Here is a 14,682-nt window from a genome sequence, read left to right as displayed (position 1 = left end):
CATCTTAAATGTACATATAAGTACTATAGTTTTCATTGGAGCAGAAATAAGTGGATCACGTAAGATTATCGCGACGTCCAGCTTTACTGGTGGAGGGCGACATCAGGTACCCTTCCGTGCATTATTTCAGGGCACGAACGGGCACCCTGATAAGAACCACCGACGTTCCGTAAAGCAAGCTGGATAGCTTCATCACATGAAAGAATCCAAAGTCCCTGTCGGGATTCGAACCCAAAGCAGTGAGGGGCAAGTAGTTTGAAGTCAACGACCTTAACCACTTGTCCACGGACGCAAATAGTATCTATACATCTAGATGATCACCTGGTTATCTTACGTGATCCCCTTACTTCTGTTCAATGAAAGCTATAGTATAATTTATGCACATCAAGATGATAACCTGATCCTTTTACGCGATGCCCTCATATCTGTTCCATAATGAAAAAGAGTATGTACACATAGATGGCCCGACTTACCTGATCTCCTTATTTCTTTCTGTTCAGTGAAAACTATACTATGTGTTAATCTATATGATCCGCTGGTCATCTTATGTGATCCCCTTATTTATGTTCAATGAATATTATAGTATATGTACAATGTACATCAAGATGTTTCCCTGGTCAACTTACGTGATCATCCGATATCTGTCCAATAAAAACTATAGTATATGTTAATCTAGATGATCCACTTGTCACATACGTGATCACCTTATATCTGTTCAATGAATAACTAAGAATGTTACATCTAGATGATCCCTGGTCAGCTTTCCCATTATCCCCATATATTTGTTCCAAAACATATGAAAGAATATATGTACAGGTAAATGACCCCCCTTGTCATCTTCCGTGATCCTTTTTTTCTATTCAATGGGATACTAAGTACATGTAAATATAGTTTTGATCCCCTGTCATCTTCGTGATCTCCATGTATCCGTTTAAAATGATTAGAAAGAGTATATGTACATCTTGATGACCCACTTGCCATATTTACGTGATCTCCTTTTATCTGTTCAATGAATACTATAGAATGTGTACATCTAAATGATCCCCTGGTCCCGATTACATGGTACTCACATATCTGTTCCATAATAAGAAACAATAAATGTACATGTAGATGATCCCCTGCTCATCTCACGTGAAATCCCTTTATTTCTGTTCAATGAAAACTATAGTATATGTACATATAGACGATCCCTTTGTCATCTTACGTGATCTCCTTAGATCTGTTCAATGAATACTATAGTATATTGTAAATCTGAATGATCCCCTGGTCAAGCTTACATTATCCCCATTTATTCTGCTCTAAAATATGAAAGCATATCAGTACATCATAAATGACCCCTGGTCATCTAACGTGATCCCTTTATTTCTGTTCAATGGATACTTTAGTAAATATAATATATAGTTGATCACCTTGTCATCTTTCGTGATCTCCATAATATCCGTTCCATAAATAGAAAGAGTATATGTTACATTTAGATGATCCTCTGGTCATCTTATGTGATCCCCCTTTATCTGTTTAATGAATGTTATAGAATATGCACATCTAGATGACCCCCTTGTCATCTTACGAGATCCCCTGATATATGTTCAATGAATCTTATAGTGTATGCACATCTAGACGATCCCTGGTCATCTTAAGTGATCCCCCTGATATCTGTTCAATGAATATTATACTGTATGCACATCTAGACGATCCCTGGTCATCTTTAGCGTGATCCCTTTAATTATTTTATGTTCAATAAAAACTATAGCAATATGTAAATTAGATGATCCCCTGGTCATCATACGTTTCCCCCGGTTATATCCCTTCCATAATAAGAAAGTAGACATGTATATCTAGACGATCCCCCTTGTCATCTAACGTGATCGCGTATCCCTTTATTTCTGTTCAATGAATATTATAGTATGTGCACATCTAGATGATCCCCTGGTCTGCTTACATAATACCCATATATCTGTTCCATAATAAAAGAAAGAATAAATGTACATGTAGATGATCCCTGCTCTTCTCACGTGATCCCTTTCATTTCTGTTCAATGAATGCTATAGTATATGTAATATAGATGATCCCTTTGTCATCTTACGTGATCTCCTTAGATCTTTTTAATGAATACTATAGAGTATATGTAAATCTGAATGATCCCCTGGTCAGCTAAAATTATCTCCATTTATCTGCTCCAAAATATGAAAGCCATATAAGTAACATCTAAATGACCCCTGGTCCTCTAACGTGATCCCTTTTAGTTCTGATCAATGGATACTATATAGTAAATTTTGATATAGTTTAACCCGTTGTTCATCTTTCGTGATTTCTATATATCCGTTCCATAATAGAAAGAGTATATGTCATGTAGATGATCCCCTGGTCTCTTATGTGATCCCTTATATCTGTCAATGATTCTTACAGTATATGCCACATCTAGATGATTCCCTTGTCATCTTACAAGATCCCTGATTTCTATTCAATGAAACTAAAGCATATGTAAAATTAGATGATCCCCTGGTCATCTTACGTTATCCCCCTTATATTCCTTCCATAATAAGAAAGAGTTCATGTACATTTAGATGATCCCCTTGACAGCTTACATGATAACCATATATGTGTTCCATAATAAGAAAAGAATAAATGTACATGTAGATGATCCCCTGCTCATTTTCGTTATCCCTTTTATTTCTGTTCAATGGATACATATAGTAAATGTAAATATAGTTGATCCCCTTGTCATCTTTTCGTGATATCCATATATCCTTTCCATCATTAAAGAAAGAGTAGATACATGTAGATAATCCCCTGGTCGTCATCTTACGTGATCCCCTGATATCTGTTCAAAATGAATCTTATACTATATGCACATTTTAGACGATCCCCTGGTCATCTTACGTGATCCCTTAATTATTTTCTGTTCAATAAAAACTATAAGCATAGTGTAAAATTAGATGAAGCCCTGGTCATCTTACATGATCCAACTTATATCTGTTCAATGCAAAAAATAGTATATGTTACATATAGATGGCCTCACTGGTCATCTTAACGTGATCCCCTTATATCTGTTCAATGAAAAGTACGGTATATGTACATTAGAATGATGATCCCTGGTCAACTTACGTGATCACCTGATATCTGTTCGAATGAAAACTATAGTTTATGTAAATTCTAGATGACCCCACTTGTTATATTACGTTATCTCCTTATATCTGTTCAATGAATACTAAAAGTATGTGTACATATAGATATGACCCTGGTCAGCTTACATGATACCCATAATTATCTGTTCCGTAATAAGAAAGAATAAATTTACATGTAGATGATACCCTTGTCATCTAACGTGATCGGTATCCTTTATTTCTGTTCAATTGAAATATTATAGTATGTGCACATCTAGATGATCCCCTTGTCTGCTTACATGATACCCATATATCTGTTCCATAATAAGAAAGAATAAATGTACATGTAGATGATCCCCTGCGCTCATCTCACGTGATCACTTTATTTCTGTTCAAGAGAATGCTATAGTATATGTACATATAGACGATCCCAACTTGTCATTTTACGTGATCCCTTTATTTCTATTCAATGGATACTATAGTAAATGTAAATATGGCGTTGATTCCCTTGTCATCTTTCGTGATCTCCATATATCCGTTCCATAATTAGAAAGAGTATATGTACATGTAGATGATCCCCCTGGTCATCTTTATGTGATCCCCTTATATCTGCTCAATTGAATACTATAGTATAATGTACATCTAAATGATCCCCTGGTCATCTTACGTGATCCCCTGATATCTGTTCAATGAATCTTATAACTGAATGCACATCTAGACGATCCCCTGATCATCTTACGTGATCCCTTATTTCTGATCAATAAAAACTATAGCATATGTAAAAATAAGATGATCCCCTGGTCATCTTACGTTATCCCTTAATATCCCTTCCATAATAAGAAAGAGGACGTGTATATCTAGATGATCGCCTGGTCACCTAACACTTCTGTGATACCAATGATATCAGTCAATGAAAATTATTTTATGTGTACAAGTAGATGATCCCCTGGTCATCAAGTACGCTGACCCGCTGATATCTGTTCAATGAAAAGTATAGTATATGTACTGGGTCATCTTACGTGATCGCGTTGTATCTGTTCAAATGAAAACTATATAGTAAAACTTGGTCCTCTTAATAATGTGATTCCTAATATATTTTTCATATGAACAAAACTATACATTGTATGTATATTCAGATGATCCTTTAGTCATCTTTAACTTGATATCCTCACATAGGTTCATATGCTTATTAAATCATTTTGGCATATGAATGAAAGCACCATTATTGCACGACTTAACACTTTAAAGCCTTTTTTTCCCATTTTTATAAGACATTCGTGTATATTTATTAGGGGGATTAAGCCATATGGCACTTACATACAGTAACACTGATCATTTCCACAGATTTATAGTCTATTTTAATCATGATGATAACGCTTTATAAGAAATTCGTGCTTTATTTATAGGCGGGGCTAAATATGCAAAGTGTACGCTTACTCGATCCCTTTTTCCGTTTACCGCCTCTGTGGTTGACTATAAATCTGTAACACCACTAAATTATATTGAATTGGTTAAACACGACTAAATGATTACCTCAACAGCATTAGCCGCCGTTTCGCAGCGTGCATTACATTGGTGGACACTAGTCTGGAGTTCCGTCCCCTTTCGCTACGCTAATACTTGTTAGATGCCTGGAAACAGAATATGGTGGACACATTCAAGGCCGTCGTCGATGGTCCGGCCGGTCCGGCCTTGGCCGGACCAATATTCTGGCCAAAAATGAAAAAAAAAATGAAAAAAAAAAAAAGAAAGAAAAAACGCATCGCTGATTAGCGATTTGACACTTAACTAGCCCCTTATGCAAATTGCGCGGTAATATACAAACATGACGCGAAGGAACAACTGTACACTGTTTATTGACCAGGTACATGTCGGTGTCCCCCAAAGTCAAGTGTGAAATTATCTTAATTGGCATTAATTGACATCGACGTGGCTTCCGACAGTTCACCGTATATATATGTTTATTCAAAATAGTAACATCACTCTCTTTCCGGTGGCGAGGGTAAACAAACACAAACACACACGTAACATCACAATTCTTTAAATTTTACCTCTGTTCACATACAAGTATCTTAATATGAATAGTTTAAGATAGTAAAATATCATGATGTTTGACACAATTCCATCGGAACCAAATCAACCAAAATCATTTTCGTTTCCGAAACGAACATTTGGTGAGTACCCCTGAGACGCCGGGTTTTAGAACTCTGTGCCCTAAGTACTTTGAAGCAATCGATCTTGCCATGGTCAGTGTTAAAGAGAGATTTGACCAACCGGGATATCGCGTACTTCAGAACGTGGAGGATTTACTTATTAAGGCCGCACAACCTTTGAAGACCGAATACACTAGAGAACTTGGTTTTGTTTGTGATTTCTATGGAAATGATATTAACCGAGACATGTTAGAGGTGCAGCTTCAGCTGCTACGTTCACATTTTGACAAATCAGAAAATAGTGCTATTACTCTACCTGATGTTTTGAAATTTGTGTCAGAACAGTCGGTGCTAGAACGAGCACTGTTCTCTGAGATCGTTGTGTTGCTTAAGATTTTGTTAGTAATGCCTGCTACTAATGCTACCAGTGAAAGGTCATTCTCGGCGCTCAGAAGAATAAAGACATACCTGAGATCGACAATGTCTCAAGTACGCTTGAACAATCTAATGGTGTTACATGTTCATACGTACCGGACAGATTCACTCAACTTACGTGTAATTGCCGATGAGTTCATTACCACTAGAGAACGACGGCGATGTGTTTTTGGGAAATTTACATAGAATGAGACTCTTTGTTGTGTAAGATGATTGTGAACAAAATACAAGTTACAAGCTAAACAAACGGTGGTTATTGTTGACTCATAATGTGCTATTCTTCCATCATGTCATCGATTGTTATTTAAGCTTATACCATTGTGTGATTTATGTTAAACAATAATCCTAGTACTGTAATATTTCTTGTATTTGTTTATTTATAATTATCAGATAAAATACATCTAAAGAATTATAACAACATCAGTTATTGTTTGCTTTTCATTTGCCAAATATCAATTACATGTATTCATCTTTTATGTACACCTATCCGTGCTTCACGACGCACTTAAATCTGTAAAAAATCGTTAACATATTACTATAACTTGTACTAACAGCAGACTGTAAACTGTGCCAAATATACGGGAAAACGGCCCTGAGAGCATCCTAGAATAAAAAATTTTCCGGGGGAGCATGCCCCCGTACCCCCCTAGAATTTGGCTTTAACCAAGCAAATTGGCCGCACCAATCACAAAATCGTGACGACGGGCCTGCACATGCGATTCTGACGCATTTCATTGAATCTTCAGTCTCTTTTTGTTAGCTGATACCTCTCAAATCAATTTAATACGGTGTCGCAAAGGTGACATGTGTGTGTTTTTAAATATCTCGTGCGCACGAGATACTATGTCGTGGCCATGAGATAGTTCAGTCGTGGCCATGAGTTACTAAGTCGTGGTCATGAGATAGTTAAGTCGTGGCCACGAGATACTATGTCGTGGCCACGAGTTTCTATCTCGTGGCCGAGAGTTACTAATTAAGTCGTTGCCACGCGATAGTTAAGTCGTGGGAACGAGAAATACTATGTCGTGGCCAAGTCGTGGCCACGAGATAGTTAAGTCGTGGGAACGAGATACTATGTCTTGGCCACGAGTTACTAAGTCGTGGCCACGAGATAACGAGATACTATCTCGTGACCACGCGTTACTAAGTCGTGACCACGAGATAGTTAAGTCGTGCGCACGAGATAAATAAACAATCAGATTACACTATTTATATGAATTTTACTAATTAACTAGACATGTGCTTTAGTGCATGGATGCCCTTATACTTCACCTGCCTGTAAAAGTGTCATTTATAAATACAAGTTATTGATTTGTCAATGATTAAATACATTTAGCGTCATTGTGACCCTGATTTTTGAGTCAATGGTCTCAAAATTATTAGGTGTCATCTACTGATCAGGTGCAATGATCTTTTTAGGTTATATAAACCATGACTTATTCCTTCTAAATCATTAATCAGACAAGGAATTTACAAGAAGTGTCATGTTTACCTTGTTTACCTATTTTTTTTTTCACAGAATCCTAAGAATGTCTAAATTTTTACATTTTTGTGTTTCATTTGGTCTGGGACAAATTCTAGTATGTGATATTTTAGAGGAGCTTTATGAGCAAAAATGTTGACCAGCAGCAATTCTACAACAGATTTTGAATTTACTTATTTCATTCACTTTATGTAATCCGAAAAATAATTTGCATCATGGTGTGCTTTAAACCTTAACAAATTAAATTTATGAAATATTTTACTCAGTCTAGAACTTGTATGACAATGCCTTATTATTATTAAATAAAAGTTAAAAGGCATAAACTTGATTTTTACATGTCAAAACTTCGACAGATCCTGACAGGTAGTTTTCAGCGACTCCAGTATTACATGTATAATAGTATCCGTTGTCTTGTTTTCCCTGTTTCCTATTGTATGGTGTTGTTATGCACACCCATTCCTTTCAAATGAGACTGTATGAATGTGCTCACGGAATGACATAAAATCGTCACACTGTACGTTGCATTCTGCTTTTAAAAAGTCGATGCTAAGGGGCATAGACCGTAGCTTGCACTTTCCAGTAACGTCCATAGAAAGGTCCAATAAAACTGAGCCTGCAACATTTGAAATGTTGCCGTTTTTGGCGTTTTTTAGAGATTCGTTTTGCTCTAAATTTCATGTTAATTGCCGTAAGAACACATAAATGTATATCATGGCTTTTTATAAATTCTAAATCACTTGTAATTACCATTGCAACTTATGAAAGTCAAACTTTGCTCAAGCCCGTTGTAATTGGGATGGGCTGTAGCTTGTATTAAACCAATGCCGTTCAAGCTCAATCAAATCATGTGTGATCTTTAATTTTGCCAAGTTAGTTCACATTCTTACTATATTCTGCAGTTTACCTAACAACCACGTCACGGGGAGGAATCACGCCGTTCGTTACCCAAACAAACAAGATGGCGGATGCTGCCAAAAAGTAGGTTTTTCCCTTTTTTCTCTGAAATTCGTGATGTTCTTGTGTAAAGGTACATATAACAATCTTCTCCACAATTTTCCTGGCATACAGAAATTTATTTCATAATGTTTCGTCCCGTACTTCTTCTGAAATGCGCGTCACCAGATTCGAAGCGAGAGAATTTTCCACCGGTTTGATCGTGGTTACGTACGGCTTCTTCTCTAAAATTCACTGTTTCGTTTACATATATGTATATTAACTGAAACCACTGACTTTAAAAAGTTGTATAGTATGTAGGCATCTAAGCATTCATGCCATTTGGCTAGAATAACCGCTGGAAAAAATATTAAAATCGCGGGGCATTTTCCCAGAAATGATAACGTATGGCGCACAAAATATCAAGTGATAACGTTACGGCGCATTTTTGTCTGCTTAATTGATTTTCTATATAAGAGAAAAGTTATGTTACCAGTTACAAGACATAAGAGGATGTGTAGAACCAAATAAAGAAACTGAATATTATTTAGTGTTTGCATAATATCTGTCATGTGTTTTTGTATCGGATAGAAATATCCGATCCGAGGGCTCTTTTGCAATGGGCTGTAACGATGCTTGCTAACTTATAGCCCTTGTGCAGGTGCCGGTGGGATGGATATTAAAATCCGATAGGTAATCACGAGTGATATGTTTTCTTGCATATCATACTCGAATATAGAGCAACTTTCCCACCTTTTGGTGATCTGAACATTTTTAGATAAAGTTTCGTCAAAGGTGAAACTTGATCCCAAATTTCAAATATCTATGTATAAATTGTTAGTGCTCATCCGTACTGTTCTATAGAAATTATAGATTTTGACGAGAGCGATAGCGACAGAAGAATGTTTTAATTTCTGTAGAACAGCTACAAATGAATACTTATAACATAGTGTCAAGCTTTTTGGCACTTTATTACGTCACTATGCTGTTCTATGAATTATTATGAAAATTAGAAATCGACTACGAACGGAATTCGATAAAGTATCGTCTTTTGTTCTTCAATGAAAATTAACGCACAGATTTTTTTAAGAAATACAGCGCTTTCATAGGGTGAGAAATAAAGTTGGACACTACATAAACTTCTATTTTTATAGTGCTTCATAGAACCGTGTTCGTAAAATAGACAAGTAAAGTGACGAAAGAAAGCAAATATTAATGGAGCCAAATAAAGCTTGACACTAAGTATGTTAGTATTCATCCGCTGTTCCTCGGAAATAAGAAGCTATCGCTCCTGTCAAAGTTTCTAAATTCTGTAGAACAGCACAGATGAACACTAACTGATTACTACGCTACCAGGGCCAAAATACCATCTTTGGGGAAGGAGCCTCAGCCTTTTTCTTGGGGAAAATATGCGTGATTTTGGCATTTGGGAAAAGGGGTCTCAAATTTAACACAAACTTTTAACAAGTTCTTCAAAATAGACAAGCAAGAAACACTGGGAAATACTAATAAGGCAGTAAAAGACCTTTATTCAACACCATCATTTAATTTTGTTCTAAATTCTATGGGAAATATCAAAAAACTGGGGAATTTTGAGGACCAAACTGGAGAAAAAAAGAGACTAGCTTGGTTGGGGAAGCAGCCTATATTCGGCCTCTACAAAGAAGGGTTGTTTGGACCTGGCTACTATGATAATAGTGTTAACGAAGTATATGTTACTAACATATACTTCGTAAACACTATTATCATAGTAGCGTAGTATTTTTTACAGCTGTTCTTTCATAAAGATAATGACGTCATCTGAGCGCATGAATGATTTCAGACGGGTTCTCGGGCATGGATAAATACATCGAAATCCGATTTGAAACTTTATCATGGTCGGTAAATCACGGTCGGTAAAATGTTAACCACTAGAAATTAATAAGCAAATTTCAATGGCACTCTTTTATTGCTGATACCTGCAATACTATTTTGTAAGAAATTGATTGTTTTTGTTGGGGCCTTTGCGGAAAAAAACGCCAAAATATGATAGGCAAATTTATGAATTGGATGTAATTGTTTTGATCAAATCATTTATAATAAAAAACTGTACGGATGTGTCGTGCAAATATATCTGACGTCATAGTGACACAACGTCACGCTAAATAGAAAACGTTTCGTCAAATAAACTGGAAATTTCTTATTTAATAAATTTATTGATCTTTTTCGCAAAACATTATTTTCTAAATAATTTAATAAATTCAATATAGAACCTACACTCATTCATTATTCTCTGTTATGAATTTTCTTTTAATGAGCGACCAGATTGAATAAACACAGGCTCATCTCATCTGGGTGTAAGCTAGTCGCAATCACTTTTCGTTTTGTTTATGTTCGACTTGGTTCAAATAAGATTTTCTTATCAGTAATTTGTTAAAGTAATTTAGGAAAAGAAAATATATCAAGCCTTTCGTACCATTTTAACATTTTTGCTCTGGTGAATGCATTTCTTCTTTCTGATAAGGAGATAAGACCATACTTATCGCACAACAAAATTTAATGTGAAGACAACAATACACAAATGTTTCCTGAAAGTAGAGGCTTTTCTTTCCATTCTGCATTTTATACAAAAATATTCTCAAACTATAAACGTGTGTTTTACTTGGTATATTTACAACGAATATCTATAATGCCATCAGCTAGAAAGATATACACCCGATGGTGCAGCTTTGTTCAATGATTTATTTCTGAAATGACAAACTCTTTTTTCAAATATCTATCATTTCCTACATACAAATAATTTATTATCAGCTGACTGGACAAATAGAAATCCACCAAGTACAAAAATGCGCCGTACGTTATCATTGATATTTTATGCGCCATACGTTATCATTTCCGGAAAATGCCCCGATATTAATATTTACACCAGTAAATCTAGCCAGAATGGGCATGTATGATTACTTGACAACATATTACAACTTTTTAAAGTCAGTGGTTTCAGTTAATATACATATATGTAAAAGAAACGGCGAATTTGAGTGAAAAAGCCGTACGTTACCACGATCAAACCGGTGGAAAATTATCTCGCTTCGAATCTTGTGACGCGCATTTCAGATGAAGTACGGGACGAAACATCATGAAATAAATTTCTGTGTGTCAGGAAAATTGTGGAGAAGGTTGTTTTATGTACCTTTACACAAGAACATCACGAATTTCAGAGAAAAAAGGGGAAAAATCTACATCTTGGCTGCATCCGCCATCTTGTTTGTTTGGGTAACGAACGGCGTGATTCCTCCCCGTGAACATGTATGTCAAAGCATAGCATAACACGGTGTGATGACATGTAGGTTTATCATTCGTAGTGCATGACGGGATACCTTTAAGAAACGTGCTTCTGTTAATACATGTGCTTCATTGTAATATATTTTACAATATACATTAATGATAAAATGGACAGAGAAAGGAACGTTGCTTGTTCAGCTTGGTTTTACAATATTAGACTGTCGTTCAGCAGACATGTAAGTTATTCATTATTTATAATGTTGTCCAAAATCTCTTATAATTATTTATTATCTACATGTATATATTTAATGTTTTCTTTTATTAACCGTAAAAAAACAAACAAAACTAAACATTTGTATCACTTTAATCTATGAATGTATCTTTTTTCTTCATTAAACTAACCGATCTCGCATAGAATCGCAAAAAAAAAACAACAACAAAAAACATTGACTACTTTTTACTTAATTTAACGCATTTCTGGATATTTATGGTTACAATTCTACTGTACTCTAAGATTATATAGCTATTATTTCAATATGAAAATGTTAGATACCAATTCTCTTTTTTTGAATATGTATGATATAGGTTACAAGACTAAGAGGTATTTTAAGAAGAAGGAAAAGAAAAATTGACCCTGAAAATATCATGGGTAAAAATATACATGTTCTCTTTTTGTTTATATCTTTATAAATTTCATCTACAACTTACTTTTAAATTATTATTTGACACACATCATTTCGTCGTCTTGTCATTTACGCTGCTAGATTTGCATTTTAGTAACGATAATGTCATCTATACATAGCTTTGTTTAAAGCATGTTTATGCAGGGGCATGATTTAAAATAAATATTATTGATTTTAACAACATTATTCCTTGTTATAATGCAATAATATCATTTTATATACAGGTGATTCTCCGTGTTCTGAAAAGTTTGATGCGAACAGTGAAGAGTTTCGAAAAGAAGGTAAAAAAATAACTTTTTTGACATTTTGTTAAATACATCTCTAAGTCTGTCATCACTGTGATGTACATGATGCCGATACTTTTGAAACAGTTGATTCAACAACCGACGTTGTTGACAAACTGTAAGATCAATTTCCGTTTGATAACAACGGTATGAAGCCATTGAAGGGTTACAAAAAAATCTGGAAACAAAATGATCCATCGGAAGGATTAATCAAACAAAATTACGTGCAAATTGCAGAATTGGTTTGATTGAGTCTGCACATGAGGGATATGAATAACATCCCTCACGCCCCCTAGCACCGGCTTGAACGTTACTCAATTCTCAACCCTTATTAGTACTGACATCAATGATCTGATCCCGATCCCGAAGGACCACAAAAATTAACAAATGCCTGGTATATAAATTTAAATAACTAATCCTTATTTACGTGATTATATTCCTTTATATGCAGTGCTGACATTTGTCAATATATATTAAAAAACTAGAAATGTGTCCATAGGACACGATGCCCCCACACGCCACTATTCTGTCAATCTTATGACTCTAGGTCAAATAATTTTTGGACTACATGTGCCACAAGTTGAAAACTAAAAATCAACAAAGGGCCATAATTCTCTTAAATTTGGTCGCAGCAAAGATTCCTTCCTTTACTGCCATCTACACATTAAGGTTGATTAATCCCTGTAAGTTTAAGCAAAATCTGCCATCCGGTTTAAGAGGAGTTGCGTTCACAAAATTTATAAATAGTATATAGTGAAAAAATCAACAAAGGCCATTATTCTGTTAAATTTGGTCGCAGCGAAAATTCCTTCCTTTACTCCCATCTACACATTAAGGTTGTTCATCCCTGGAAGTTTAAGCAAAATCTGCCATCCGGTTTAAGAGGAGTTGCGTTCACAAAATTTCTACATAGTATATAGTTAAAAAATCAACTAAGGGTAATAATTCTGTTAAATTTAGTCGCAACGAAAATTCCTTCCTATACTACTATCTGCACATTAAGGTTGTTCATCCCTGTAAGTTTAAGCAAAATCTGCCATCCGGTTTAAGAGGAGTTGCGTTCACAAAATTTCTACATATTATATAGTGAAAAAATCAACAAAAGGTCATAATTCTGTTAAATTTGGTCGCAGCGAAAATTCCTTCCTTTACTACCATTTACACATTAAGGTTGTTCATCCCTGGAAGTTTAAGCAAAATCTGTCGTCCGGTTTAAGAGGAGTTGCGTTCACAAAATTTCTAAATAGTATATAGTGAAAAAATCAACAAAGGGCCATAATTATCTTAAATTTGGTCGCAGCGAAAATTCCTTCCTTTACTACCATCTACACATTAAGGTTGTTCATCCCTGTAAGTTTAAGCAAAATCTGCAATCCGGTTTAAGTTGCGTTCACAAGATTTCGGAACGTACGTACGGACGGACGGACGGACAAGTGCAACGCTATATGCTCCTACATTGTTGGGGCATAGTTAAAGGTAAATCAATAGTCGTACATTAATACGTAAAAAGAAAGTGATATTTTATCATACTTAGCTTCTTAGCTAGATATTAATATCGAACCATTGTTTTGATACAGGTTTGTTTTATATAACCAATTGAAAAATATCCTCGTTTTTCTTAGGAACAAAGAAATCGTGCCAAATAGGGTAATTGTAAAATTGATCAGCTGTTTTTATCTACAGCTGCACGTAAATTTCCAATTTTGAGCAAAAAAAAACAACAACAAAAAACGAACAATCCTCGTTAACAATCCCAATTCAAAAGATAAGAGTCATTTTCAAATAATACTAAAAAGTACCTTGCTGATTTATCAAAACTGAATATTTCCCTTAACATTTCAGTTTTATTCATCAACTTTTAATCTAAGAGGTTTGAATATCGATGATCTAATACTATATGGCCATAAGTTTAGTGCTAGTTCACTTTTGCGCAAATGCGAGATGTTGGGGTTCTTTAATTTTAAGTTTTGTTTAATGATATTTTTATTTACATTTCAGTCAGAAGCTTCATTAATAGGATCTTAAGCAACGCAATGATCCAGTTGGAAGTTGATATTAAAAGGACAAACCCTTAAAGTAGCAAGGTACGCATTGTACATACATGTCATTGTGGGCTTCTTATACATACCAAAGACACTTGGGATGTGGAGCTTAAAACGCCTTTAAAGTCCAAATAAAATGTCTATAATAATAAATGTATTATTATAGACGTTGAAATATGAAATTTTATAAAAACCAGCTGATCAATTTTACAATTACCGGTACCCTCTTTGGCACGATTTCTTTGTTCCTAAGAAAAACGAGGATATTTTCAAAGGCGTTTAAGCTCCACACTACAAGTGTATG

At 35.1% G+C, this 14,682-nt stretch overlaps 1 protein-coding gene across 1 annotated transcript; it reads left to right on the top strand.

Annotated features, from left to right (window-relative positions):
- The first annotated feature begins 5,347 nt into the window (after positions 1–5,347).
- On the top strand, positions 5,348–5,878 carry LOC132729384 (52 kDa repressor of the inhibitor of the protein kinase-like). Its single transcript, XM_060715147.1, has one exon. The coding sequence runs from the start codon at positions 5,348–5,350 to the stop codon at positions 5,876–5,878; it is 531 nt and encodes a 176-aa protein (XP_060571130.1).
- The last annotated feature ends 8,804 nt before the right edge of the window (positions 5,879–14,682 follow it).

This window comes from Ruditapes philippinarum, unplaced genomic scaffold (assembly GCF_026571515.1).
Source record: "Ruditapes philippinarum isolate M1 unplaced genomic scaffold, ASM2657151v2 ctg4088_1_1_1_1, whole genome shotgun sequence".
Lineage (NCBI taxonomy): Eukaryota > Metazoa > Mollusca > Bivalvia > Venerida > Veneridae > Ruditapes > Ruditapes philippinarum.
The sequence above is the reverse complement of the archived record's forward strand: the minus strand, read 5'-3'. Positions and strand labels throughout refer to the sequence as shown.